We start from the raw sequence: 25940 nt of genomic DNA, 5'->3' as shown, positions 1-25940 counted from the left end.
ATAGAACAGTAGCAGTAATGTCCTCGTAAGTGGATATCAGGCCCTTGTAGAGCAAAATTTAGTATTTTGGTCTAAATACCCCAAAATGTGATGTCCTAGGATGATAATAATAATAACAATAATAATAATAATAATAATAATAATAATAATAATAATAATAATAATAATAATAATGGTAATAATAAAAATAATAATACAGTGCAATATACCATCTGCTGTTGTTAATCTGAATGTGTATTTACCTAATTTTAAAACCTGCTGATTTTTTTAAAGTAAATCTTAGATTTTAGGAGGGCATACCTGTTTTCGTGAATCTAGAAGATACCTTTATTGGCATGAATAGTACAAAAATTTAGGTTGAATTGCTATTTACTGTGACCAGAGAAAATTATTTATATGATTTATATCCCGTTTCTGTAACAAACCGATCCAATACCAGACTTCGAAAACCAAACTACTCATTTGCTGTCCGCTAGAGGTCGCTACAGCTCCGCACTAACTGCCACTACATGAAAGCTCACGCCTCCGGTACAGAGATGTAGCAAACCGATTTCTCCAGTTCGCCATGGAAACACGGTGATTGAACCAGTAGCACTAGGAGTCATGTCACACCGTGATGTGTTTTACGGATGCAGACTGGTCGCTGTGCTTCTCATTTGTCTCGGTAAGTGAAGTGAAACGTCTGCAGATCCGAGGCAGGGGTGCAGTTAGCTTACCCGCCACACAAAGCTGGACACACTGTGTCAGCAGCCGGAAGTGGCTTTAAGTTGTTCTTTGAAATTAGTGAAATATAACGTTGTTTAACTCTGCATTAAAAATTATGAACCAAGGTCATTTTTAACCTTGTCAAATTTTAACGTAAAGTCATAATGACATTTGTTCTGTTTTTGTCTTTCTAAAGAAAGTGAGAGATATAGTGCATGGTTTTATTTTTAAAATCAAAAGAGGAAATGGTACTAATACGCAGGTGTCGTTATCATCCGCTGTGATTGCTGACAGGTCTGCCGAAGCGTGGGGGGCTGCAAATGAAGCTGAAGTTGTGTTAGAAAAACATGCTGATACGTGCTGATAATTTCTACACTTTATAATTGTTCTCTTTTGTTACCAGAAAATTAAGTCGTTTTAGTTGTATACAACTACCATCCAAATGTCATAGTAAAAATCAAGACCCGTCAAACTAGGCAACAGTTTTCTAATCTTCTCTTGTCTAGTTTTACTGAGCCCGTGTTTCTTGTTCTTAGCTGACAACAGTGTCACTCGGTGCGTCTTCTGCTGCTGCCGCCCATCTGCTTCAAGGTTGTGTGTTCAGAAAAGCTCTTGTGCATACCTCGATAGTAACAGGTTACATAAGTTACCGTTACCTTTCTATCAGCTCAAAGTAGTCTGGCCATTCTCCTCTGACCTCTGACATGACTTGCTGACTGGATATTTATGCGGATAAACGGTTGAACAGGTGCACCTAATGAAGTGGCCATTGAGTGTAGGTACCGGTTTGATTTAAACTGAAAAATCAAAAAAATATATTTTTTGTCTGCTCACAAATAATTGTTCAGTTGTCTTTTCTTTCCTTACCAAGACGTCTTTGCTGGAGACAAACACACGGGGCCTGATCATGTAAGTGCTACTTTTTAGTTTCTTGTTGTAAATTAATGCTTCGCCATGTGCCTCAGCAATGTGTTTTTGTCAATCTCTCTGACTGTCCACAGGCAGCAGAGCGCAGGAAACACTCTGTCGGTGAGTGAGAGGGCGATCTAACATTTTGTACAACTATTTGGGAAATAAACAAGTTCTATAGCGCATCTTATAATAATGTGTCTGTCATATCACTCTTTTTTTACGTGTGGCCTGAAATTTTCACAGGAATGAGAAACTCATTACAATGATGAAATCTAATTTAAGGAGGGCTAAGAGCGTACTTTGAAATATTGTAGATGAGTTTAAATTCGAACATGAAAGGATGAAAGGATTAGCGCTTCCTCTTTGTTTTCTTAACCAGTCATCAGGATACATATTCCATGCATGTCTTTTCACAGAGCTGGAGGACGTAGTGATAGTGATCCAGAGCCAGAGGAACTCCTACCATGCCCGTCGCAGTGGTCAAAGGAAAGTGGAGATTCTGCAGCAGGCAGCCCGACTTGGGCAGGTAACATCTGCCATGCTTTGTTATAATCTTCCTATTGTCATGTACACGCTCATACATGTATTGTACAGCAGGCACGCTGAGTATAGTCTCCATAAGAAAATATCAACATTCTTCTTATGTTATAAAAATCTGCTATAATCGTTTATGCGATCATTTTCATTATCATTTACAGTGATAATGAATAAAGGAAGTTAACCATTTGAAGTCATTTGCAATCATAAGGTGAAGTAACGAGGCGCTACAAGCAGGCTCTACTCATGACAGTGTGATGGTCAGAGTGCTCGCTTTGATTGGAACCTCTTAGAAGATTAAAAAGAAGACGACTGGACTTCTTTAAGCTTGTGAAGATGTCACTGCTCATCCAAGAGGTTTCAGCAGGTGTTAGAACTACAGAAGAAGCCTCTTGGATGAGTGTCTGAGAGGGGCAGTGAAGACAAAGGCTATCTCCCGTTACAAAAGCTCTCATCAACCATCAGCCATCTTGAGCTGGTATCAGATTGATGAGATGAGATTGTATGATTCTAATGAGCTTGAAAGTCAATATTTGATACGACCATTTTTATTCTTTAACACAGCCCGATTGGTTCGGGGTCACATCTGTTCACAGGGGGGTTGATAGTGATGGTTGTGTGTCATTGTGTGTGTGTGTGAGTGGTCTGTGTGTGTCTGTGTATATGTGTGGGTGTGTTTATGTATGGCTCAGCCTGGGTGACCCTTGGCCCCTGTGGGACATGGTTGAGGAGGGTGGCCTTGCCCCTCCCCGGGATGTAAGTACTTTTTGTTCCAGGGTGCATGGTTTGATGTTTTGCCGTACTTGTTGGCCCACTCCTTTGGAGGTTGTGGTCCAGGGTGGCCTCTTCAGTGCAGTTGGGGGCTCTGCTGAGAGTTGGGCAGTTCTCAGGCATCTGAGGCCCTGTTTTTGTCTTTGGTGGCATGGGCTGCCTGCCGTCTCTGGGTCTCTGGGGGCCTTGCTCTTTGGCTCTAAGGGCTCCATCTGAGGCCCACTTCCTTCCTCTGTTGCTATGTGCACACAGTTGTCATCGAGATGTGGTCTCGGGTCTTCAGTACTCTGTGGGAGCAGCAGATGCCTGGGTCTCCTGGGTCTTTCTCTGTCTGATGGGGCCGTTATTACCAAAATTGTTAGTTTGTGTATCCTTCCATCCAGGTGCTACTTTTTTGTATGTTTATTCTTACAGGTGCAGCACTTGGAGGCCCATCATGCTTTTTCACTTGTGCTCTGTCCTCTTGTCCTTTTCATTTCATCTATTTCCCCTCCCTTTTTTTCTTGCTCTTTTTCTTGTGCCTGTCAACTCTGGCAATGCTGTATTAGACATGCACTCATGTGAGTAATAGTAGAAATGAATAAAGAAAGAAAGAAAAGACAAACATAAACAAAAGGGGGCCTAAAGACTCCAGAGCTCGTCTTGGAAAAGCAAATATGTTTGGCACAACAGTTCATTTAGATCCTGATTCTGATTGCAAAAGCTGCCAGACATCAAGACAGGCTAAAAAAACTCCAGCCTGAACTCTCTTAGCCAAGCTTTCTTGTAATTTCTTTAAGTAGTCTACAGGAATAGTTCTCCAGGCTTCTTAAAGGACATAGAAAGCTGTTCTTTGGATGTTTGGTGATTCATTAAATCATTAACCTAATTAATTAATTAATTAAGTGATTTTAAAATTTGGATTCATCACCCCATCAGATCTGTCGCCACTGATTTTCAGGTCAGGTTTGCATAATTTGGCACACCTCAGCCTTTTCTCCCTGTTTCCTTTCTTTGAAAATGGCTTCTTGGCAGCCACCCTTCCACTCAGACCATTTCTGTAGAGGCTTCAGTGAACAGTGGATGGATCAAATTGTCAAAAGTTGTTTGTTATGTATAGACACAAAACTGTTACATCCCTTCACTTGGGTGCTTTTTTTATGCTTGTGTGCAGTATTGAATGACTCGACAAGAAGAAACAAACATTCCTGTGAAAATGGTCAGGTACAAGGTCTGCATTGAAAATGTGTGAAAAAGCAGCCAATGTCCAAAGAAAGAAAAGCTGGAGAACTATTACTCAAGTCAGTTTAAAAGATTACAAGAGTTTCCTCCTAGTTAGATGCTTGTTTTGAAATTTGGGGGCAGGTTCTTACATAAACTTGTCTTGAAAATCTCCAGGCCAACCTCTAATTAAAAATTGCAATAGTGTATTTTAACTAAAAAGGCAAATAAGGTAGAAAAAACACATTACTGCATATGGCATAAAGAGACGCCAGCATACCAGCATGAAAGCATCGTCACGTTGATGCAGTACAGCAGAGAGAGCATCATCATTTAGGGCTGCTTTGCTGTTTCTGGGCCTTGGTGATTCAGGTGGACAATTACTCCAAACAAAGTAAACCTAAACACACACACAGACCTCATTCAACTGCAGATGCTGATGTATTGACTCCATTATGGGTGAGCTTAAGCAGTTCTGTAAAGCGCAACAGTCCTCCTGAGCATCGTGCAGGTCTAATCCGCAGATAATTGAAACACAATTTGGAGGTTATTGCTGCCATAGGCGGTCATTAAATCCAATGGTTCATTTACTCTTTACACCATAATTTTAAAGCTTTAATGGGTGAATTTTGTCTAATTAGAATACAATTTATTTCTCAGTTTGTTTTTGTATCGATAAGCATCACTGATGTTAATGGACAAAACATAAAGCCACCTCCACGCTTGCTTAGTTTAAAGCTCATAAGTGAGCTACTTTAGTTTCTATGGTGGATTTTTATGGCTGATTCTTATGCCTGTTTTATGATTGCACTTTACTGTGCCAGCAGGACAGGACAGCAATCCTTTAAGTACTTTAGCTTTTATTAGGTGTCAAAAAATGTTAAAACTGATTTATGCTTTGTTGTGGTATTAGGATGGCACCAATAGATGTCCTCCTTTCCACAGAGCCTCTGATAGAAGCCAGGCTCACTGTTTTCATGCAGTAAGCGTTTAATGGTACCCGCCTGCAGGGTATCTCTCAAAAGTAATTTGTTACCAGTGAAATGAGATGACAGGTTTATGGATGTGATGGGGTGCAGTAGATGTAGATGTTGATTTTCCTTTGAGATGAATTGGTACTGTGAAATATGAGTCTGATGTTTTCTCTTTACCTGCAGTTTAAATTGAGGAAAAACTGCCTGATTGCAAGAAATGGCAAAAAATTCAAGCAGCAGGGGCTCTGTGAAAAGATTTCCAAAGCTAAATCGTAAAATCTTCACTTTCACCCCTTTTTTTTTTTAAACGAGCAGGTGGTGATCGAAAACTGTAGTGAAGGCGTAAAATAGAAAAGAGCGATGAATGTTGGTGAGTTACTAATGAAATCAATGTTTAAAACCCCCCCCAGAAAAATATGCTTTACTTTTAGTTTTTGGCAAAAACTAAAAGAGTTCCAGCATTGTGATTGGCTGGAGCCATTCTATGTAACATTTAAACATGTTATCCTTTCCCTCGCTCCTGGTACTCTGGCTTCCTCCCAGGTTGATTGGTGATTCTAAATTGGCTGTAAGACATTTGGCCTTTGTGCTGCTTTAACAAGTGAATTTCCTCAGTGCGGCATTAATAAAGTCTCTATCTCTGTCCTCCTTCACTACATCAATGAATCTTCTTTCTGGCCTTCCTCTTTTCCTACTGCTTGGCACCTCTATCTTTAATGTCTTTGTCCAGTATATATGCGCTATCCCTCAGCTGCACAGGTCCAAACTAGCTCTACCTATTCTTTGTCTCCATGTGCTGTCTACAAAAACCATCTGCCTTTTGTAGACAGTTTCGTTTCGTAGGTGGGAGAACACACAGGTCCTTAGAAAGGCTTTTCAAGCTTTGTGCATCTCTATAATGTTTCGTCTAAGGTTCAGTGAAAGTAGTTGGAAATGAGACTGTTTGACGGATATGGGTGCAGCACCATGCTTGTAGGAATCTTGTTAATCTGATGACTTTTCATGGATATAATGTCATTTCTTCACAAAAGCTGGAAGGGTGTGATTGGAACTGAAAGCTTTTGATTTGATGCTTATTGCAACATAAAGACCTTAAAGCGGTTGCGTAATCCTTGTTTAAGGTGACTTTTCTGCTGATGTTGATTTTCACTGACGGCACGGTTTAAATGCTGACTCTGATGTCCTGCCAGCTTGTTGTTTAACTCTCTTGCAGGCTTTTTTCCTGCAGCAATTAATGGTGGTGGTCATAATGTGACTAAAATATCATCAATAGCATCTCAGGTTTTAATTCACCAGAAAACAGCGCTTCAACTTACAAGTGAGAAAGTTCTTTACTAAAACACACAGCCCACTTGTACGTAGAGCAACATGTCTGAGTGACCTTTATAACAGTTTTGGAAGTGTTGTGTGTTTTTTTTTTTTTTTTTTTTTAGTCAAGAGTGAAATGAGGAGGTGGTTAGCGCTGTCATATGTTCTTTCAGTCTGAAGCCAGCATTGTATGATTGTACAAAATGAAGGAGAGGGGGAATCATCAAACCAAGCTTTGTAAATGGAACATCAGATAATGGCTTTATTCAATATACTGGCAAAGAACATCCGTGTGGTCGAACATAAATTTACAACAGAGTGAAGCATTTTATTTTGGTCATAAGTCATGTTTTGTAGCAGCCGTTCTACTTGCATAAATCAATTTGCACACTTGACATAACTTAATAGCTTGCACACCTCTCTTGCTGCCAGACAGTTAAAGGCCTTTTAGTCTCCTGGTTCTGTAACAACATATGTAACGAGGGGCTTAATCTCTGCACCAGCTTTCACTTCAGTTGATTGGTCCATACATCAGTTATTCCTCCCAATTGCTTCTTTACAACCAATTTAAATAGCTACATGGAAAAGACTGTACGAGTCCTCTATTTTCTAGTCTCATTCTGAGCTTGTAATCGCCCAGACTATAGGCTCTATATGAAGTAGCACAAATCCCACTATACTGAAACCTGCTGCAGAGGGTGTCTGCAAGATAGTTCTCAGTGAAGAAGAGTTCAGGAAACAAAGTTACTGAAGTAATGATTTTTAGGGAGAAAAAAGCATTTTTTTTGTCTAAAAATTGTTTTAATTATCAGAAATAAAGTGTTGATTATATGTCTGATTTTAATTGAAACCATACTAACTTTTTTTAATTTGAAAAATGGACGCAGATTAAATACTTAAGGATTTATTACATAATGTACTCTTGATGGCACTCTACCAAAGCTACAACAGATGTTAGGAGTTCAGTAAAATCAAAACCAGAACCAGTTTATGAATTTGAATAAGAAGCAGCTTCTTCTGGTTATTGAAATTGACTGACATCACATGGTAGCTCCCCCAAATTCTCTACTATGACTCTTTTGAAGCATGGAATAAAACTGGCAAATCCCATAAAGTGACTGGGATGTCCCAAACACTTTTGGAAAGCCATTTTATTGCACTCAAAATCCTGTCAAAACCTATAAATGGAACTTGCTGTTACCTCTCTTCAGGAGGCACAACTTCAGGTCAAGTTGTGCCTCTAGTCATATTTCAGATGTCTGTGTTCCCAGATGGTGGAATTTGAGTTACATTTTAATGTCATGAAACATTTTGGCAGGCAGGACTCGGGAATGAGGGATAAAATAAAAGGCAGCTTTATTACTGAGCTTATGAAAACTGTGCGCAAAATGCAAAAACCTCAAAATTAGCTAGATACACACAGGATAACGAGAGGCGAGGGAACAGGTGAGAGCCCAGCTGGGACTCATTACAGATGACAAGACAGAGGAAGTAGAATTAGGCACAAGATACAAGAAGAAGAACAGACACCAGAATAAAAGAAGAAGAAACAGAACGTGGGAACAGAAACACCAGCTTGACACAAATACAGATGCAGGATGCAGAGACCAGACCGACACAAGGACACAGCTCTGGAAACAGAAAGGGATAACAAAAGATAAAGATAAGACTCAACCAGAGAAGAAGAACGTAGAATACAAACAGACTGCTGGAGGATATGATGATGACAAAGGAAAAATAGGAATCTTACAAACATTACAAAAGAGCCAAAGTAAGAAACAAATGAGACACAAAACAAAACCAAATCTTGAACTCAGAAAAAAACTCAAAAAATAACATTTAAGGTAAATATATCAGAGAAACATCCAAAAATGACTCCAACAGAGCTGCAGGGTAGGTCACTAGAACTTTTCCAATAAATAAATAAAAAGTTTAAATATCCATTCTGTAACATAAGTTTGAAGTTGACATACAGTACTGATGAATCACTGTGTTTTAAAGGAAAATTATAGCTAATATAACAAAGCAATGGGCTTCAACGTATTGTTCTTGATTGATTTAAATCTGCATTCATTAAAGTTTAGGTGTTTGAAATAGAAATTTAGTCCACATTTGCATTTATTAACACCTTTGTAGTTCTGGTGTTTTGTGTGTTTGTCTGTTGTAAGACTACGGTCATCATATGTATGTGAAATATGTTATTTGATGTATTGGTACTACCCGTACTAGTAAACTATGGGACATAGTGGGGACATAACAAATACTCAGGCAAACAGATGCTTATGCAGAGAAACTGAAATCATCATAAATGAATCATTAAAATGCTTCTGTAGGGGTTCAGCTCAGTGTTTTTCATGTGACTGCAGGATGATTCAGCTCTTATGTGTCATGCAGGGAGTTCCAGTGGTTGTTCTTCTCCATGAGCTGTCACAGTATGAAGGGGACTGGAGTATCCTCCCTGCACTTCCTCGGTGAGTGTTGAGCACTCAAATGAAGATGAGTAACTTATTAAAATTAAGTTGCATGCCAGTTTATTTAACCTTGATGGTTTGGCGTTGTTAAGTTGTCGATCTTCTCAGGCTCTTTGCCAAATATGGACATTCAGCTTCCTGGTTGTTCTTCATAGAGGAGGAAACCAAAGTCATACTGTCTGCTCTGCTGGAGGTCTTCAACAGATATCCAGCTCAAGAGGTGAGAGACACACACACACACACACACACACACACACACACACACACACACACACAAGCACCTTAATAACAGTAGTGACTGTGCACTCGATTGCTATGCATAAAATGATGATCATGGTGATCTTTTTGCAATATAGGAGTGGTTTTTGGGTAAGCGTCTCCATGACAACGAGGCCTCCATCATTCACCACTATGCCTTCTCTGAGGACCCCAGTTCCTTCAGTTACCCTGACACCACAGCAGGCTGGGCTCTCAGTGCGCCGCTGCTCAAGAGGTGAGCGTAAAGATTAAAGTGAGTCCCTGTGTTGCTCTCCTCTCTTCTTTTACACATTTAGCAGACCTTTATAAGCTTTCTAATAAGACATCTGTTAATTGCAAAGACTAAGCTAAATTCAGCCAATAAAAATCAGGACCTACAAGAGTGAGGGAGACAGTTTACAGTAACAAAAACAAAAAAGAAAAGATGAGAAAGAAAAGGCGCTGCTAAAAATAAATCGTTTAAAAAAGAAATGTTCCCAGAATGACTTTTAATGCAGCACTTATTTTTGTCCCACTGAGAAAATCGTTATCAGCTGCAATCTTAACCATTACCCGCTGCTTCACTCACAGTGTAAAATACATCTTATATATTTTATATTAGGATTTGTTGCAGGCCCTTACTTTGTTCACCGTCTCTTTCTACCTTTAAAATCGCCTACCCTTCAAGCTTGACTTCTGATTGGCTGCTTTCTTGCAAAATAATAACTGAGTAACTTTCAGTCATTGTTGTTAATTTCATTATATAATATGGGAACCTGCTCGTTTCATCTGTGCTTTGTTACCTTCTTTCTTCAACCTTCATGTGTTTCAGACTCACAGAGCGGATACGGTCTGAGAATCTTAAGTCAGATTTTACAATCGACCTGAAGCATGAGGTACTTTGTCACTTTCTTGGAGCGTTTAAATCAATTATAACCAAACAAAAACTGGTTCAGTTCAACTTTGTGCTTTTACAACTTCTGTGAAAATTGAAATCAGTGTCTTTCAGTCTACGAGCTGAGCTAAAGTACATTATAACAGCATTTCCTCCCCGTAGTTTTCGATCTGCAGCTTTGGTAGATCGTTTATTATTTTTCAACACATCACTGGAGCAGTTAGCATTTACAGTCCTGTGAAAAACTTAAGTACACCCCTACTGCTTCCATAGGAATTAAGAGGGTAAGTAGCAACCAGGTGCAGCTGAAATGCACTTTATTTTATAATCATCAGCAAGTTTGAGCACCTTTAAAAAAGCAGAAGTTTTGGTGGTTTGCTGCTCTGAGCATTCAGGTGTGTGTTAACACAATGTCACAGTCTTCCAGGTCAGACCAAACAACGCTGACAGAAAAAGTAGTGGAAGTAAAAACACGTTTAAAGTTTAAAGGACCTGGATTAGCTGTTGTTAATATCTGAGACCAGACTGGAATTTATCTTTACTGTTTCCTTATTTAACATTTTTTTTTTGTGCCTTTTTACTTTTTTGTCAAGTTTACCATTACTAATTTGAATATAGTGACAAAACACTTTAACCTTTGAATTTGTCTTCATGCATGTTCTGTTTTTCTAGATTGCTTTGTTCATTTGGGAGGAAGGACATGGCCCAAAGCTGACAGCAGTTCCAGAGTTTTGCACAGAGCCGAGAGACGGCTGTGCTACCGCGTTTACAACCTACCTGCCCGACTGCGTATGTAACAGCTTCACTCTGTCTAGTTATTCTAGATATTACTTGCATTTCAGTTCTTCTCATTTTGTGTGAACTTTGGTGTAAAACCAAATCTGTTATGACAACTACCTGTAGATTTTTTTTTCTAAGTCAACAATAGTTATTTTTGACTCACGTATGCAGCAAGACTGTGTTTTATTATCGCTAACATCTTGGCAATAATACGTAACGTTCATTGTTTACCCACCAAACTCAATGAAATCTTGAGATATTCCTCTTATTTAGTTTAAATTGTCAAATATGAGCACAGGAAAAACTGGCTAAACGCGTTAGACCTTTTTCCAGTGTGCAGTAATCCATCACTTTAAGTCACAACAAATTACAGCTGAGCTGTCCATACAGGGAGTGCAGAATTATTAGGCAAGTTGTATTTTTGAGGAATAATTTTATTATTGAACAACAACCATGTTCTCAATGAGCCCAAAAAACTCATTAATAGCAAAGCTGAATGTTTTTGGAAGTAGTTTTTAGTTTGTTTTTAGTTTTAGCTATTTTAGGGGGATATCTGTGTGTGCAGGTGACTATTACTGTGCATAATTATTAGGCAACTTAACAAAAAACAAATGTATACCCATTTCAATAATTTATTTTTACCAGTGAAACCAATATAACATCTCCACATTCACAAATATACATTTCTGACATTCAAAAACAAAACAAAAACAAATCAGCGACCAATATAGCCACCTTTCTTTGCAAGGACACTCAAAAGCCTGCCATCCATGGATTCTGTCAGTGTTTTGATCTGTTCACCATCAACATTGCGTGCAGCAGCAACCACAGCCTCCCAGACACTGTTCAAAGAGGTGTACTGTTTTCCCTCCTTGTAAATCTCACATTTGATGATAGACCACAGGTTCTCAATGGGGTTCAGATCAGGTGAACAAGGAGGCCATGTCATTAGTTTTTCTTCTTTTATACCCTTTCTTGCCAGCCACGCTGTGGAGTACTTGGACGCGTGTGATGGAGCATTGTCCTGCATGAAAATCATGTTTTTCTTGAAGGATGCAGACTTCTTCCTGTACCACTGCTTGAAGAAGGTGTCTTCCAGAAACTGGCAGTAGGACTGGGAGTTGAGCTTGACTCCATCCTCAACCCGAAAAGGCCCCACAAGCTCATCTTTGATGATACCAGCCCAAACCAGTACTCCACCTCCACCTTGCTGGCGTCTGAGTCGGACTGGAGCTCTCTGCCCTTTACCAATCCAGCCACGGGCCCATCAAGACTCACTCTCATTTCATCAGTCCATAAAACCTTAGAAAAACCAGTCTTGAGATGTTTCTTGGCCCAGTCTTGACGTTTCAGCTTGTGTGTCTTGTTCAGTGGTGGTCGTCTTTCAGCCTTTCTTACCTTGGCCATGTCTCTGAGTATTGCACACCTTGTGCTTTTGGGCACTCCAGTGATGTTGCAGCTCTGAAATATGGCCAAACTGGTGGCAAGTGGCATCTTGGCAGCTGCACGCTTGACTTTTCTCAGTTCATGGGCAGTTATTTTGCGCCTTGGTTTTTCCACACGCTTCTTGCGACCCTGTTGACTATTTTGAATGAAACGCTTGATTGTTCGATGATCACGCTTCAGAAGCTTTGCAATTTTGAGACTGCTGCATCCCTCTGCAAGATATCTCACTATTTTTGACTTTTTGAGCCTGTCAAGTCCTTCTTTTGACCCATTTTGCCAAAGGAAAGGACGTTGCCTAATAATTATGCACACCTGATATAGGGTGTTGATGTCATTAGACCACACCCCTTCTCATTACAGAGATGCACATCACCTAATATGCTTAATTGGTAGTAGGCTTTCGAGCCTATACAGCTTGGAGTAAGACAACTTGCATGAAGAGGATGATGTGGACAAAATACTCATTTGCCTAATAATTCTGCACTCCCTGTATTAGTTAGACTGAAGTCAGCCCTTTATGCCACTGCCAAAGTCTGCTGTACGGGAATGCAAACAGAAAAGTTCTGTGAGCAAGTGAGCTGATTTAATCTGAAGGGTTAATGGAAATCAAGTGCACAGCTACCTGCAGTGAATGCTTTAAAAACTATTTGAACAGATCGAGTATAAATCTCTGCTACATGATTTTTATACATCTGAAACATAAGACGAGTTGAGCATATGCAATATTATGTAGACATTACATGTATTGCTGATATGAAACACATATTCTGAAGCACATTTTTTTACCCATTGATGGCTACAGTGCTTTTTTTTCCCCAATGAAGGCAGACACTTTTTCTCTTTCTCTCTTATTTTAGGGGGATCCAGTGTCGAAGAATGATGTATTTGTTGCTGTGAAAACTTGCCAAAAGTTCCACTCAGATCGAGGTGTGTGTACAATTTCGGACAAATTAACAGGTGGTGTAAGTAGGTAACAAGATCCATCATGTCAGTAAGCACATCGATACTAATTCAAAATTTGTTAATCTAAATTAATTATTTAACATTCAATACATTTGGTTATCTAAAATATATCTTCTAGCTACAGCTCTAGCTATCTCAAATAATAGAAAGAACCTTAAAGTATAAGTATACTTAAATATACCTCTGGCGTAAATGTGCCTGTCAACGAATTGTCATGTAAAAAAGCACATTGTGTTTCAATTTTAAGGATTTACATATCAGTGAAACTAAAGAAAACATTTGGTCTTTTATAGGTTCTGCATGTTGCTATCTGTGTCTTTATGTATTTATCATTTATTTATTTAATATTTCCATCAAATTAAAAGGGTAACGTGCTGATAATCGAATGCGCTTGATTAACTGAAGTATGAGCGACTCTATAACATGGCTTCAGTTAAACATGTTCAGTCTTTTTATAATTGTACTGCTGTTAACTTTAACATTTAACAAGTACGGCTTGTGCAGAATTGTTCTTTTCTCTGAAAAGAACATGGTGCTATGACTTAGGTTTGCAAAGTGGCATCTGAACAAACCACAAGACTTATAGAACAGTAGGCCTCATTCATTAATGTGCATGGAATCGTTCTTATTCTTACCTTGTTCACAAGAAATGTGTTTGCATGAAGATTCACTAACAGATTCATTACATGTGCGCAATGGCCAATTTTGTTCTTACCACACTACACGTGTTGCAGGCTGCAACTGCAGGCTGCAACTGCAGGCTGCAACTGCAGGCTGCAACTGCAGGCTGCAACTGCAGGCTGCAACTGCAGGCTGCAACTGCAGGCTGCAACTGCAGGCTGCAACTGCAGGCTGCAACTGCAGGCTGCAACTGCAGGCTTCTGTTTGTCGCCCCCAATCTGCATACCGTATGCTTAACATCATGTAATAGAGATCGAGTCCCAAAAGGTTGATTCTGTTCATCTGGACGTAGCATTTTCAGTGGGAGAAACGTTTCGTCACTCAGCCACTGAATGAACAATGGGCTGGGAGTTCCTTGATCATTAATATGGAAATTGTCATGAACATTGGTCAATAGCCACTGATCAATGGCCATGAGTACCATTCACAAAGAGTTGGGGCATGGCTGCAATGACAGATTTAGCCTTAGGCCTCCTCCTCGATTCAGGGATGGTCTTTCACTTTTCACGTAACAGCCCATCGTTCATTCAGTTATTGTGCAAATGTGCTGTTTATAAAGTTGGGGAAACCTGCAGTCAGCTGAGACTGAAGAAGTCACTTGGATGAGTGACGAAACGTTTCTCCCACTGAAAACGCTACGTCATCAACTACGAATCAGCCTTTTGGGATTTACTCACCTGGATAATTGAGCATGCATCGAGACAATAGAGACTGAGGTGTAAGTAAAGAGACTGGCTTGCCAAACTAAGGTAAAAAAGAAACATGAGAAAGTTTCCTGAAGAAACTTAAATAAAAGTGTCGGAGAAGGAAGCGCAGGAATCCACAGGAGTTATGAGAGGTTTAAACAAACAAGTAAATGAAGGAGGAAAAAAACCTGAGCGATGCTCTGGCTGAATATCGATACACTCGCTGTGGTAATATGTGGCTCGTAAAGTACGAACAGTTTCAGGTAACCAATAAATTGATGAATCACTGATCTTTTTGTGTGAAATGTTTACACACATTTACACAGAGGTTTGTGTGTATGCACTGGTTATAAATTAGGCCCACTGAGCTGACAGTGAACTTCTCTGTATACCCAAACACTCTAGAGTCAGATGGTGTGTCCAACAAATAAAGTTTTACTGCCTGAAAATTAAATAAGTGGAGCAAAAATCACCCACAACCATCTCAGAATCTTTTAAAGTCATGCAGCAAAATTTAAATTATAGTTACTAAAAGTGGTTCTGCGAGTCATAGAATCACGATTTGTACATAGTTTCTCTTTTAGTTTAGTTTTTGTGGTTATGTCTTATTCATCTGAGGTTCTCTTTTATTAATTTTGAGACCAGGGAAATATCGAATTATTCATTTATTTATTTTTTCATCGTGTTCTGAGATTTAAAACATTAAAAGAGGGAATCCCTTTTTTTTAATGACTGTACTTCATTGCCTTTAATAATTATACTTTTACAACATTTTGTCGACTGTGATCATTTTAAAAACAAGTGATTGAGACACACAGGAATAATAACAATGCAACTCAGATATAACAATATATTTCAGTATATTACAGTTTTTGTATTTGTAATAATTTGTGCAATTATTCAAAGCACTGATGCTCTGTACAAGTGAATAATTAGTGGATGTGTTTCAGAATAAATTAAGGTAAGATGAGTCCCACTTACCATGGATCACTTTTAAGTTATTACTTTGTAGGTTTTTTGTGTCATGTCTAAAGACTAAAGACTATAAATTATAGTCTATTAATTAAATAGAAGCTTTGCCTGCCATCAATCAGTGCTTCACTAGTCATAGCTACTGTGTATATATATCTGTTTGTATGTGTCTACAGCTCAGTGGTGAAGGCTTAATGTTGTTGCAGGTTCGGTTATCTTTCCCCATTCATTTCCACAGTACCAGTGGTGAAGGCGACCTGGGAGAAAGATGCTGGGTTTTTAGAGTATTATAGCGATGTTACTGATGCCTCCATACCAACAGTCAGTTTGGGAGTGTCCAATACTGAGAGGGGTAAGTTCATTAGCAGCAGCAATTTTTACTGATAACTGCTGGATACAGATCAGAATATTCAATTACATTTTATTCATACAGCATCAATTCACAACAGTCACCTCAAGGAGGTTTATATTGTAAAGTAAAGAGCCTACAATATTAGAATGAAACCCCAACAATCATGTGATGCACCGTATTGTGTGTGTATAACCTCTTTTTAGGTTTAGTGGATATTATACATGGTTATGCTGAGAATATGTCGGCCAGTTTCCACTGGAAATGCCTTTTGGTTAAACTATCAGCAAGGAATTTGCATTTGCACTGTTAAATTTTTATGTAACCTTAATGCACATAAAAAACAGCTGCTTGTTTAAGTGAAAATACATTTATGGGTTTTTTTGCACTAGTAAAGTTGTGGAGTTGTAAAGTATTTTGTCTAATGTCAATTATATCGTCAGTTATATCGTTATCGCAAATTTTCAAATGTTTATCGTGATAAATATTTTTGGTCGTATCGCCCTGCTCTACTCTGATCTTCCTGGAGCTGATCATTGACTGAGTCTTTGCCCTCCTGGCTATTGTTCATTCCTTTCAGATGGTAGTCTTCAGTTTTCTTCCACGTCTCTCTGGTTTGGCTTTGCATTTTAAAGCATTGGAGATCGTTTTAGCTGAGCAGCCTATCATTTTCTGCACTTCTTTATATGTTTTCCCCTCTACAATCAACGTTTTGATTAAAGCATGGTGTTCTGAACAATGTCAGGCACGACCCATCTTTCTCAGGTTTTCAGAGAGAATTGCATGTACAACACGTGCTGGCTTCATGCTTAAATAAGTTCCATGTGAATGACACCTGTTTCTTCACATAATGAATGACCTTACTGATTGGACTCCACACTGCTATTATTTTGAACATGCCCCTTTCACTTAATTATTTAATTACACAGACTCAGGTGCATTCATATCATGAATGTTGGGTCTGTTGGTCTCTCTGACTCTACTACACCTAAAATTATTTGCCATGTAATAATACGATTTCTACCAAAAACACAGGGCAATTGTGGCTCAAGAGACTCGAACTGAAAGTCTTGGTCATTGTGTCCTTGGGCAAGACGCTTCACCCGTTGCCTACTGGTGGTGGTCAAAGGGCCCGGTGGCGCCAGTGTCCGGCAGCCTCGCCTCTGTCAGTGCGCCCCATCCCTTAGGGACTAGTAAAGCGCTATACAAATACAGGCTATTGACCATAACTCTGATTAGTCACATTGGACACAACTGTACATCACTTAAAGTCCAATAAACAAACTTTTAAACTTTGTGAAAAGCCTTCCCAGAAGAGTTAAAGCTGTTATATCTCCAAAGGGTGGGCCGGCATCATAGTAAACCCTATGGATTAAGAATGGGATGTCAAGTTCATATGCATGTGACAGCAGACAAGTAAATATATAATAGCAATATAGTGTACGGATCCGGCTTTTGGGTTTTAGGAAAACTCCCCGTTTACATGAAGAAATTGGAATCTATCAGATAGCTATGAATCTATGTTGTGTTCTAATCTCTGTGGTCACATATTGGGGTCATTGGTATTGAATGCTGTGCTGAGGTCTAACAGAACAAGCACAGAGATGTGTCCACTGTCAGAAGTCAGATGAAGATCATTTGTAGCTTAAAATTGTTGGGAAGACTAGTCAGATTGTGTAGACACTCCAGAATATGCATTAATAAAGTCATCACGAAACTAGCTACATGACAATAAGAAAGGCAGAGTTGGCCATAAGCCATGTTTCGTACTATTTAGGAGATGCTGGTATGCTGAGAAATATGGCTAACATTGTGCCTGATTTGTATCGGCATTTATGCAAGTGTCGTCTGATCGTGCTCAGTGAAACATGGAACACATTTGGGGATACTGGAGCACAATGTTGCCCTGAGCTGCAGGCATAAAAGCTGCAAGTGTTAAAGTTAATGAAGAAGAACTAGAAGGAGAATTTAAAGCTCTTGGTCCCTGGCTCACCTCTGCACAGCTGGCTAATCACAGGATGTAATAGCTCCTTTCCTGAGGACTGAAGTGTCGAGCTCCACATTTCCTGTCCTTACACATTTGAAGTGCACCACAGTCAGTGTATGAACAAACAAATTAAAAGACAGTCTGATTTAATCAGTTAACTGGCTGTTAACTGAAAAGAAGTGTGTATGTCACCTAATGTCAAAGGAGCTTGCAAAGAAAAGCGTCTGGACTTCTTTAAGTTACTTGAAGACGTTTCACCTCTCATCCGAGAAGCTTCTTCAGTTCTAAGGTCAAATGGAGGAGAGTCCCAGATATAAACTTAGTGGGAGTATCCCCCCACAGAGGGACAAAAGGACCCCCTGATGATCCTCTAATCGCCTGAGCCAAGGTGTGAAACTGGGTGTGGGTCCCAATCAGCCAGAGTTTCGGGTGTGTTCATTGTGAAACCTGGCTCCACCTTATCATGCGAATTCCTGAGGTCAGATGGCCCAGGATGTGAGTGGGCGTTAAGGCGTCTGGGAAGGGATCTCAAAACTGGATTAACTCTCTGCCATCTATAATCCAGTTTTGAGATCCCTTCCCAGACGCCTTAACGCCCACTCACATCCTGGGCCATCTGACCTCAGGAATTCGCATGATAAGGTGGAGCCAGGTTTCACAATGAACACACCCGAAACTCTGGCTGATTGGGACCCACACCCAGTTTCACACCTTGGCTCAGGCGATTAGAGGATCATCAGGGGGTCCTTTTGTCCCTCTGTGGGGGGATACTCCCACTAGGTTTATATCTGGGACTCTCCACCATTTGACCTTAGAACTGAAGAAGCTTCTCGGATGAGAGGTGAAACGTCTTCAAGTAACTTAAAGAAGTCCAGATGCTTTTCTTTGCAAGCTCCTTTGACTACGATGACCTGGATGACTGAGAACCTTCACAGACATATGTCACCTAATCTTTGTCATAATAGGCGCTCGAGCAAAAAATACTAAACAGAGCTTCTGTGAAAAAGGCACAGACGCCAGTTTTATCTCTCTAATGATATCACTCTTGTCTGAGATGCCCCTTTGTGCTTTACTTGAAGTCCATTCACATGGAAGGGAGTTGCACATCCATCTATTCCTCATATCTCATATCCACAACCTTTTCTTGGCTCTACTTTGTCATTTCACACATGCAGGTGCTTTTGCTCATTCTTCCTTTTTCCCTTCTAGTAAAGTGTTGTTCTCCCCATTGTTTATCATTTTGTAAACATTTTCTTCCATTTTATTGAAACACAACATTAACAAGTGCACTAAGAGAGGACAGCTCCTCCAAAGGTCATGACCTTGACATGATTATCAACCAAAATAAATCAGCTCGAGCTGTTAATGAATGTGATGTTGAATCTTTTTCACATTTTCTTCTGTATATTTTATTCCCCTAAAGGACACTGTGGGAAGACGTTTGCAATCTTGAGGCGGTTTTTAAGCAAAGCTGTGCCGAAAGCCGATTGGCTGCTCATCGTTGATGATGATACTCTCATCAGGTAAGCTGGAAAATATTTTTTCTCTTTATTTAACACACACAAAAATTAATAGTTTTAAGTTTAATCACACATTGATATATCACAATACAATGTTATGAATAAAATAAAAAGCTACAGCCAGTCAGCCAGTAACTATAATCATGAAAGTTCTTTATAAAAAGGTTTATAATGTACTTTTTCATTCTAATCTGCATATTTAATATGAAATGCAAAAAAAAAAGGAGTATTGTAGTGAAGTTTGCAAAAAAGTACCCAATGCTAATCTTGTATATCCTCCTATCCTGAACATATGGCCACAATTTCTAATGTTTCAATTCAACTGTTTTTAGTATCATTTACACTGTTGTATAAAATCAAACATGTAGCCATGCACACTGGATTTGAGCATCACACCTTAAAATAGGATGCCACAGTTGAAAAAAGTCAGTGTGGGGCATTTCTTGCCTCTTAGGTAATCCACAATCAACTGTAAATACTATTATTGCAAAATGCAAGTAATCAGGAACCACAGCAGCTCAGCCGTAGCAGAAACCACGTAAAGTTACAGTGCAGACTCATCGAACGCTGTGGTCTCACTCAATAACTGCAGAGCTCCAAACATCCTCTGGCATGAGCAAAAAACTGGCCCAGTACTTTTTTCTATTCATAGTGTATATGTAGACTGTAGCATAGAAATCATTTCTGTTTGGGTTGCTGCCTTTCAATTGATCCTTAAATCATAATGTTGTTACTTGTTAATAAGATTAACTTCCACGATGTCACAATCTGGCTGAAGCAGACTGCGTGGCCTTTGAATAGTGGACCCAAACACAGACACAATGGAACATGGAACGTAATTTGATTTAACAAAAGGCGAGCTGTTTTATAAGGCTGATGAAAAGGTACAGACAAAGGGCAAGGCAAACCGATGCAAAACTAAGCATTAACCTAAACTGGGTAAACTAAAATAGAACATGAAAAACTCAGACATGAACAAACCAGGACATGAATACATGAAACCCGGAAACATGGTTTGAAACAACAGACGTCCTGACAATGAATGCATGACAGCAGACTACATAAATACATACGAGGCAGACGAGGAGAAAGGAAACACACGTGGAACACAGCTAATTGGAATGAACATAATGACGCGACAGGGAGAGGGAAACTAAACTCAATGAACATGGGACAGACCTCTTCAAAATAAAACAGGAAACATAACGGGACGCAGACATGGCAATGCGAGCCTGACGACATAGAACACGTAGACATGAAACACACGACAGACGTAGACGTGGACTTAACGTGACGGACTGACGAGGAACACGGACACTGTAAAAGCATACAGAGGGAAAAGGGGACTGGAGATGAGACATGGACATAACTAATATTTTATTGTAGGCATGTAGGTACTATGTATGCTATTCAAACTTTCTGTCTCTTGGTCCACCAACAGTTTACCCCGGTTGAGACAGTTGCTGCGTTGCTATGACCCAAAGGAAGCAGTGAGCCTGGGGGAAAGATATGGCTATGGCTTGATCCAGAAGGGATACAGCTACACCACCGGAGGAGGAGGGTGAGGCTGTTGGGTCAGATGATATTTTTGGGTTGTCGGTGTTAATGATTGTTGAGCCAAAACATGCAAAACCTTGTGTGAAAATTTGAACATTGCTGATTTTTCTTTATTTAACATTAGAGGCAATAGTTGTACCTTAGCTATTACATAGCTACAATCAGATACAAGAAAGGCATGGCATCAAGGCCCATATTAGCTGGAACCAGTAATTTTTACATTGTACTTCTCCATTGGCTTTTGTCTCAATTTGCATTAAAAGAGCCAGACCATAGTAAAGGGGAGTTAAAGCTGTTAGGCTGTGTGAGGATTTACCAGTGTTGCGATAAAGCAAAAATAAATGTTGCAATACAAACTCTATGCTTCTTACACAGGGTTTGTCCCAAAACCTTTGGCTTTCCTTCCAGTTTTCATGTCAGCTTTGAATTAAATACTGATAATAATATAACCACATTCTTCGGTGCATTATGTAATCCAGTCAAATGTTTTTTGCACATTTGTTCTCGTTGAAAATCTTTAACTGATGACTAAAATAAAAATAGTTTTTGGAGGGGTTAATGTATACATACCTAATATGCCTACATAGTAAGAACACAACAGAGGGAGCACTACACTCTGAACACCGTGTGTGTGTGTGTGTGTGTGTGTGTGTGTGAAGGATGGTGCTGAGCAGGACGGCGGTGTCCAGGCTGCTTTCCAGTAGTTGTGGTTGCTACAGCGATAATGCTCCTGATGACATGGTGCTGGGCAGGTGCTTCGCTACGCTCGGTGTTCCCATTACACACAGTCCACTATTCCACCAGGTAGAGAGCAACGCACACACGCACGTGTTCTTGTCACGGTGAACAGCTCTCTAGATGACGTTGTTTTTATTTTTATGAGAGTTGTAAAAACTTCCTGGGAAACAAGCAATGCATAAATTAATTTGGTCTGTTTAAGCAGGTCAGCTGAACACAGAAAATGTGTGACAGATGTAAAGCATGAAGTTTTAATTAAACAGTAAATATTTGCTTGACTTAAATAGGAATCGTTCTTTTAAGAGCAGCTGCTTATGAACTTAAAATCTATTGTAATGTTTTCATTTACTGTAGCACCAATTTAATATGAGGCTGTTTAGTAAAAATAAATCCAAAGTGCTAAAGTTTAAGACGTGTGGGTAGGGGAATAGAAGAAGAGCCTTTCAAACCATTTCTGTCTTTGTTTTCTTGCTTTTGCAAAGCGACTCACACCTTGATTAAATGCACAGAGACGCCACTTAAATGAGCCCAAATTGCCCCAAGTGTTAATGGAGACATTAACCTTTACTTAGGACCAGATGATGCAGAGTGTGATACTTGCTTTTTGTTTGCCTTGTTTATATGAAGGTCAATTAGAGAGACACAGAGAATGCCATGTGGTTCTGCTTTACTAACAGAGTGCTGAACCTCGCAACCCGAGAGAAACAATCTGTTTGTCACATAACAAAATAATTGAGACATTAATCATTTTGTCCCAGAAGCTTGCAGCTTTGTAATTAACCTGGTGGGGCTTTTTGAATTTTATTCTTGTGTTTTCTGCCTGTTAATTATAGTTTATCTTATGATTATGCGTTTACTGCTGGCTCTTTGAGGTAATACAGATATCCTTGTTCTGTGGATAGGCGTGCGGGGCACACGCACAGACAGACAAACCGCTTGTCCTTGATATTTCAGGCCCGACCAGATGACTACTCCGAGGAAATGATCTCCACGCAGCGCGCCATCTCCTTCCATAAGCACTGGAATGTAGATCCCGTGACTGTCTACAGATACTGGCTGCAGGACACGCGACCACGAGATGAACTGTAGAAACTGTGTTTATGCAGTAAGTATGTCGTAGACAAGAATCAGTAACCACTGTTAAGGTTGCTGTAACATCCAGATAATGTGGGGAATTTGCCACATTTGTTTTGACATTGGTGTGTAGACTTTTCAGATCCCAATAAACAGATCTGACGAATCCCACTGCTGCATTTGGTGACAAAAGCTCCGTAGCTCAGTACACACACTGGTCCAGGGAGTAAAATAATACTATTTTACCTCAGACACAAAGCTAGTTGCTGCTCTGGGTCATTCAGCTCATTGATATTATTTCTCTGCCTCCACAGTTTCAACTCTGCCAACAAGAGCTCGAAATGTACGAAAGTGGTGGTGACACAGCTTCAACTCCTGGATCAAACCATGAAATTCTCCCTGCTGCTGCCTTCTTGTAAGACGTGGATTGAACCAAATTTTGAGTCTCTTCCTTTTCTTCTTTAGAAAAGGGTCGGCTCATTATTGCTTGATGTTGACGTCTGTTTTTCACTGTACGTTTTTTTTGTAGGACAAATTTTCAGCAACAACGCCACGCATTCAACATGCTATATACATTACACGACACGTTTGAATCTGGACATTTAACCGTTGTTTTTTTGCAACACACTCTGTGTGTAATGGACTTCAGACTAATAGTTTGATGAATGCACTTTGTGATGATGGTAAAGTGAGGAGGAATTTGCCCAAAATGTGATATTTTCCAGAATTAGGACCCAGAGCCAGACAAAGTAAACAAACAAAATATTAATAGGTCACAAGCAGTGTTGGTCAAGTTTCTTGAAAATAGTAATTAGTTGAAAAAAAAACTTCTCCAAGAATGTAATCCTGTTACTTTACTGATTACTTATTTTCAAAAGTAATGAGTTACTTTATTACTTATTTACTTTTTAAAAAAACGTAATAAAGCACTAGACCTTTCAGCCCAATTCTATTTTTTCTGCATATTTCATCATATAAAATGTAATCAAATGAAAAAGTCTGTTTTTAAAACTTTTTTATTAGTTTTAATCTTTTGATTTTGTGCACATTGCATCAGACAAAAATGAAATTATATGCAACAGTCTTTGACTTGAAGAAATTTGTTTAACATTTAAACCTATTTTCTGCGTATTCCAGCATATAAAATAAAAATAATGTTTTGTGTTTACACTCGCTTTTTCAGATAGATGCAAGTAAAACAGCAAAAAATGAACAAAATCAAAGATTCCGCAGCACTGAGTCCCGTCACTCTCAACTCTATTGTCACCTCTTTACCCGTTACTTTACTTTACTTACTTTACTCGTTAATATGTTACTGCCCATCTCTGGTCACAAGAAAAAGTCCAAAACACACTCGGCATCTAAAAACTCCAGGTAACAAACAGAAGGGTATCAACAGAGGAAGTTCAACAAAGCCAAAGAATGCCTGACGACAGCAGTCATCAGCTTTTTCTGCTTAAGGACCAAGAAGTCAAACTAATATACTTGGAATAATAAAGCAAAGAAAAACTGGAATCAAACACAGAACAGCTGAAAACCTGTCCAAAAGGGCAGAATTAAAGCCACAAATCCCACAGACTATAACACAATATTTGACAGCGATTTGTGTGAATTTGTCCAGTTTTGACGTATTTTCTGGTCAGCATAGACAAAAGGTGGAGGACATGATAATTTTCTCCTATTTCCTGGTTAAAGACTAGCTGTTGCCTGGATTGTGAAAAATTGTTAACTTTGTGTTGTAAAATGAAATTATTTATTTATTTGGGGGGGGGGGTTCGGTCTGAAACCTGAAAAAAGACGATTTGAGACGTGTCATAAAGTACACTAATTACCATTTCATATGTCATCACTATACAGAAAAACTCTGAAATGCACACTGTGAAGACTATTTATCTGTACAGTAAATTCCACGTGTGCATATTTTTGTCTATTTTCTTTGAATAAATGTGAATAAATGTGAATAAATCTGAAAAAGGAGGAGGTTCAGTTGAAGTAAGCAGAACTTTATTTTTGATGTGTGAACGGCAGCACTGTGCGAATGTGGGTCAGTTAAAGAGTTGCCATCAGAGGTGACGAGATGAATTAAAATGTAATGTTTCATCCATTTTGTGGAAATGTTGGTGTGTTAACTGAAAATCTGCCATGTCTTTAAATTAACTTTTGAGGTTTTTTGGTATTGTTGAAATAAATATTCAGGAACATTTAACAAAACCTTTTTATTTTTTGTTGAGTTACTGACATTAAGAATTGTTGTATTATGTGTGGCGGTGGATCCAGATGTAGACTTGTGAAATAAACAGATCTTTATTTTTGAAATCTAGTAAATAAATCCAAACATGAAGACACATGAGAGGAGAAGAACCGAGTACCAACAATACAACACGACAAAGAACACAACAGAGGGAGGATTTAAAAACACAAGACTAATCGGAGATGCGAAAAAACCGGAAAACACAAGTGAAACTCACAAAAGGAGAGACTATCAAAATAAAACAGTAACTAACATCTAACAGAGAAACAGACACTGGAAACACAGGAGGGCAGGAAATATGAAACTCAGGGAATTAACATCAGCTGTGATGACAAATTATCAATAAAACAACCAAACCAGAGAGGAAAATCATGGAAAACAAAATATAAAACAACAATAAACAAAATATAAACCAGAATATGAAACTAACCAACAAGAAGAAAAAACAACACATAACAATAAACAGAAATAAAATGTTGAACTCAAACCAGAGTCCAAACCTGGCATTATGATAAGTGCAGAATTGAACAGTTCTTTTTTTCTGCTGGTAAGATTTGCTGGAAAATTAGATTTTGGTTTTAAAAATTTGAAGTAATTATTCCTCACAAGGTCATATAATGAAACTAAAGGTGTAAATAATACATGAATGAATGAATAAATAATGCAGTCGCCCAAACAAAACTATTATTCATAGTGTGAAGGCGGATTCAGTAGCCTGAGGGGAAAATTCCTTCAAAGCTTGTTGGTAAGGCACTATTAAAATATCCAAGTTTGTGACTTTTGTTCGGTGTCGAATTCGTATCTCGTCTGAAATTCTTCTTTCTTTTGTCTGTCTCGCCATATATAAGTATTTGAGTATCACCCTGGGGGCACCGCTCCTGGATGATATTACAGCCAACTCATCATTTTCTCTGCCTGGGGCTGTG

The 25940-nt window shown here is 39.1% G+C and overlaps 1 protein-coding gene across 3 annotated transcripts; it reads left to right on the top strand.

The window, feature by feature from the left end:
* Window positions 1-491: 491 nt before the first annotated feature.
* Window positions 492-24863, top strand: b3glctb (beta 3-glucosyltransferase b). 3 transcript variants are annotated; one of them, XM_084940430.1, is made up of 16 exons: window positions 492-664; window positions 1577-1614; window positions 1707-1734; window positions 2034-2143; window positions 8802-8878; window positions 8987-9098; window positions 9235-9371; window positions 9948-10011; window positions 10683-10799; window positions 13094-13163; window positions 15777-15890; window positions 19298-19397; window positions 20836-20955; window positions 21611-21755; window positions 22644-22794; window positions 23078-24863. In XM_084940430.1, exons 1-15 carry the CDS (start codon window positions 604-606, stop codon window positions 22776-22778), a joined length of 1428 nt encoding a protein of 475 aa, XP_084796556.1. In that variant the 5' UTR covers window positions 492-603; the 3' UTR covers window positions 22779-22794; window positions 23078-24863. The 3 variants fall into 3 exon arrangements, with proteins under 3 accessions (XP_084796556.1, XP_084796558.1, XP_084796559.1); XM_084940433.1 differs by lacking the exon at window positions 492-664 and adding an exon at window positions 692-1480 and having other exon boundaries at window positions 9034-9098; XM_084940432.1 differs by lacking the exon at window positions 15777-15890.
* The last annotated feature ends 1077 nt before the right edge of the window (window positions 24864-25940 follow it).

Source organism: Perissodus microlepis, chromosome 10 (genome assembly GCF_051167445.1).
Source record: "Perissodus microlepis isolate ML-2025 ecotype Zambia chromosome 10, ASM5116744v1, whole genome shotgun sequence".
In the NCBI taxonomy this organism is placed as follows: domain Eukaryota; kingdom Metazoa; phylum Chordata; class Actinopteri; order Cichliformes; family Cichlidae; genus Perissodus; species Perissodus microlepis.
This window is presented reverse-complemented; position numbering and strand designations above follow the sequence as displayed.

Bases quoted from the DNA above. Each gene is read 5' to 3' on its own strand.
- b3glctb (XM_084940430.1), top strand. From the start codon at position 604: ATGTCACACCGTGATGTGTTTTACGGATGCAGACTGGTCGCTGTGCTT. The intron at 1,615-1,706 runs GTAAGTGCTACT...GACTGTCCACAG, and splicing joins AACACACGGGGCCTGATCAT to GCAGCAGAGCGCAGGAAACA. The intron at 8,879-8,986 runs GTGAGTGTTGAG...CGATCTTCTCAG, and splicing joins ATCCTCCCTGCACTTCCTCG to GCTCTTTGCCAAATATGGAC.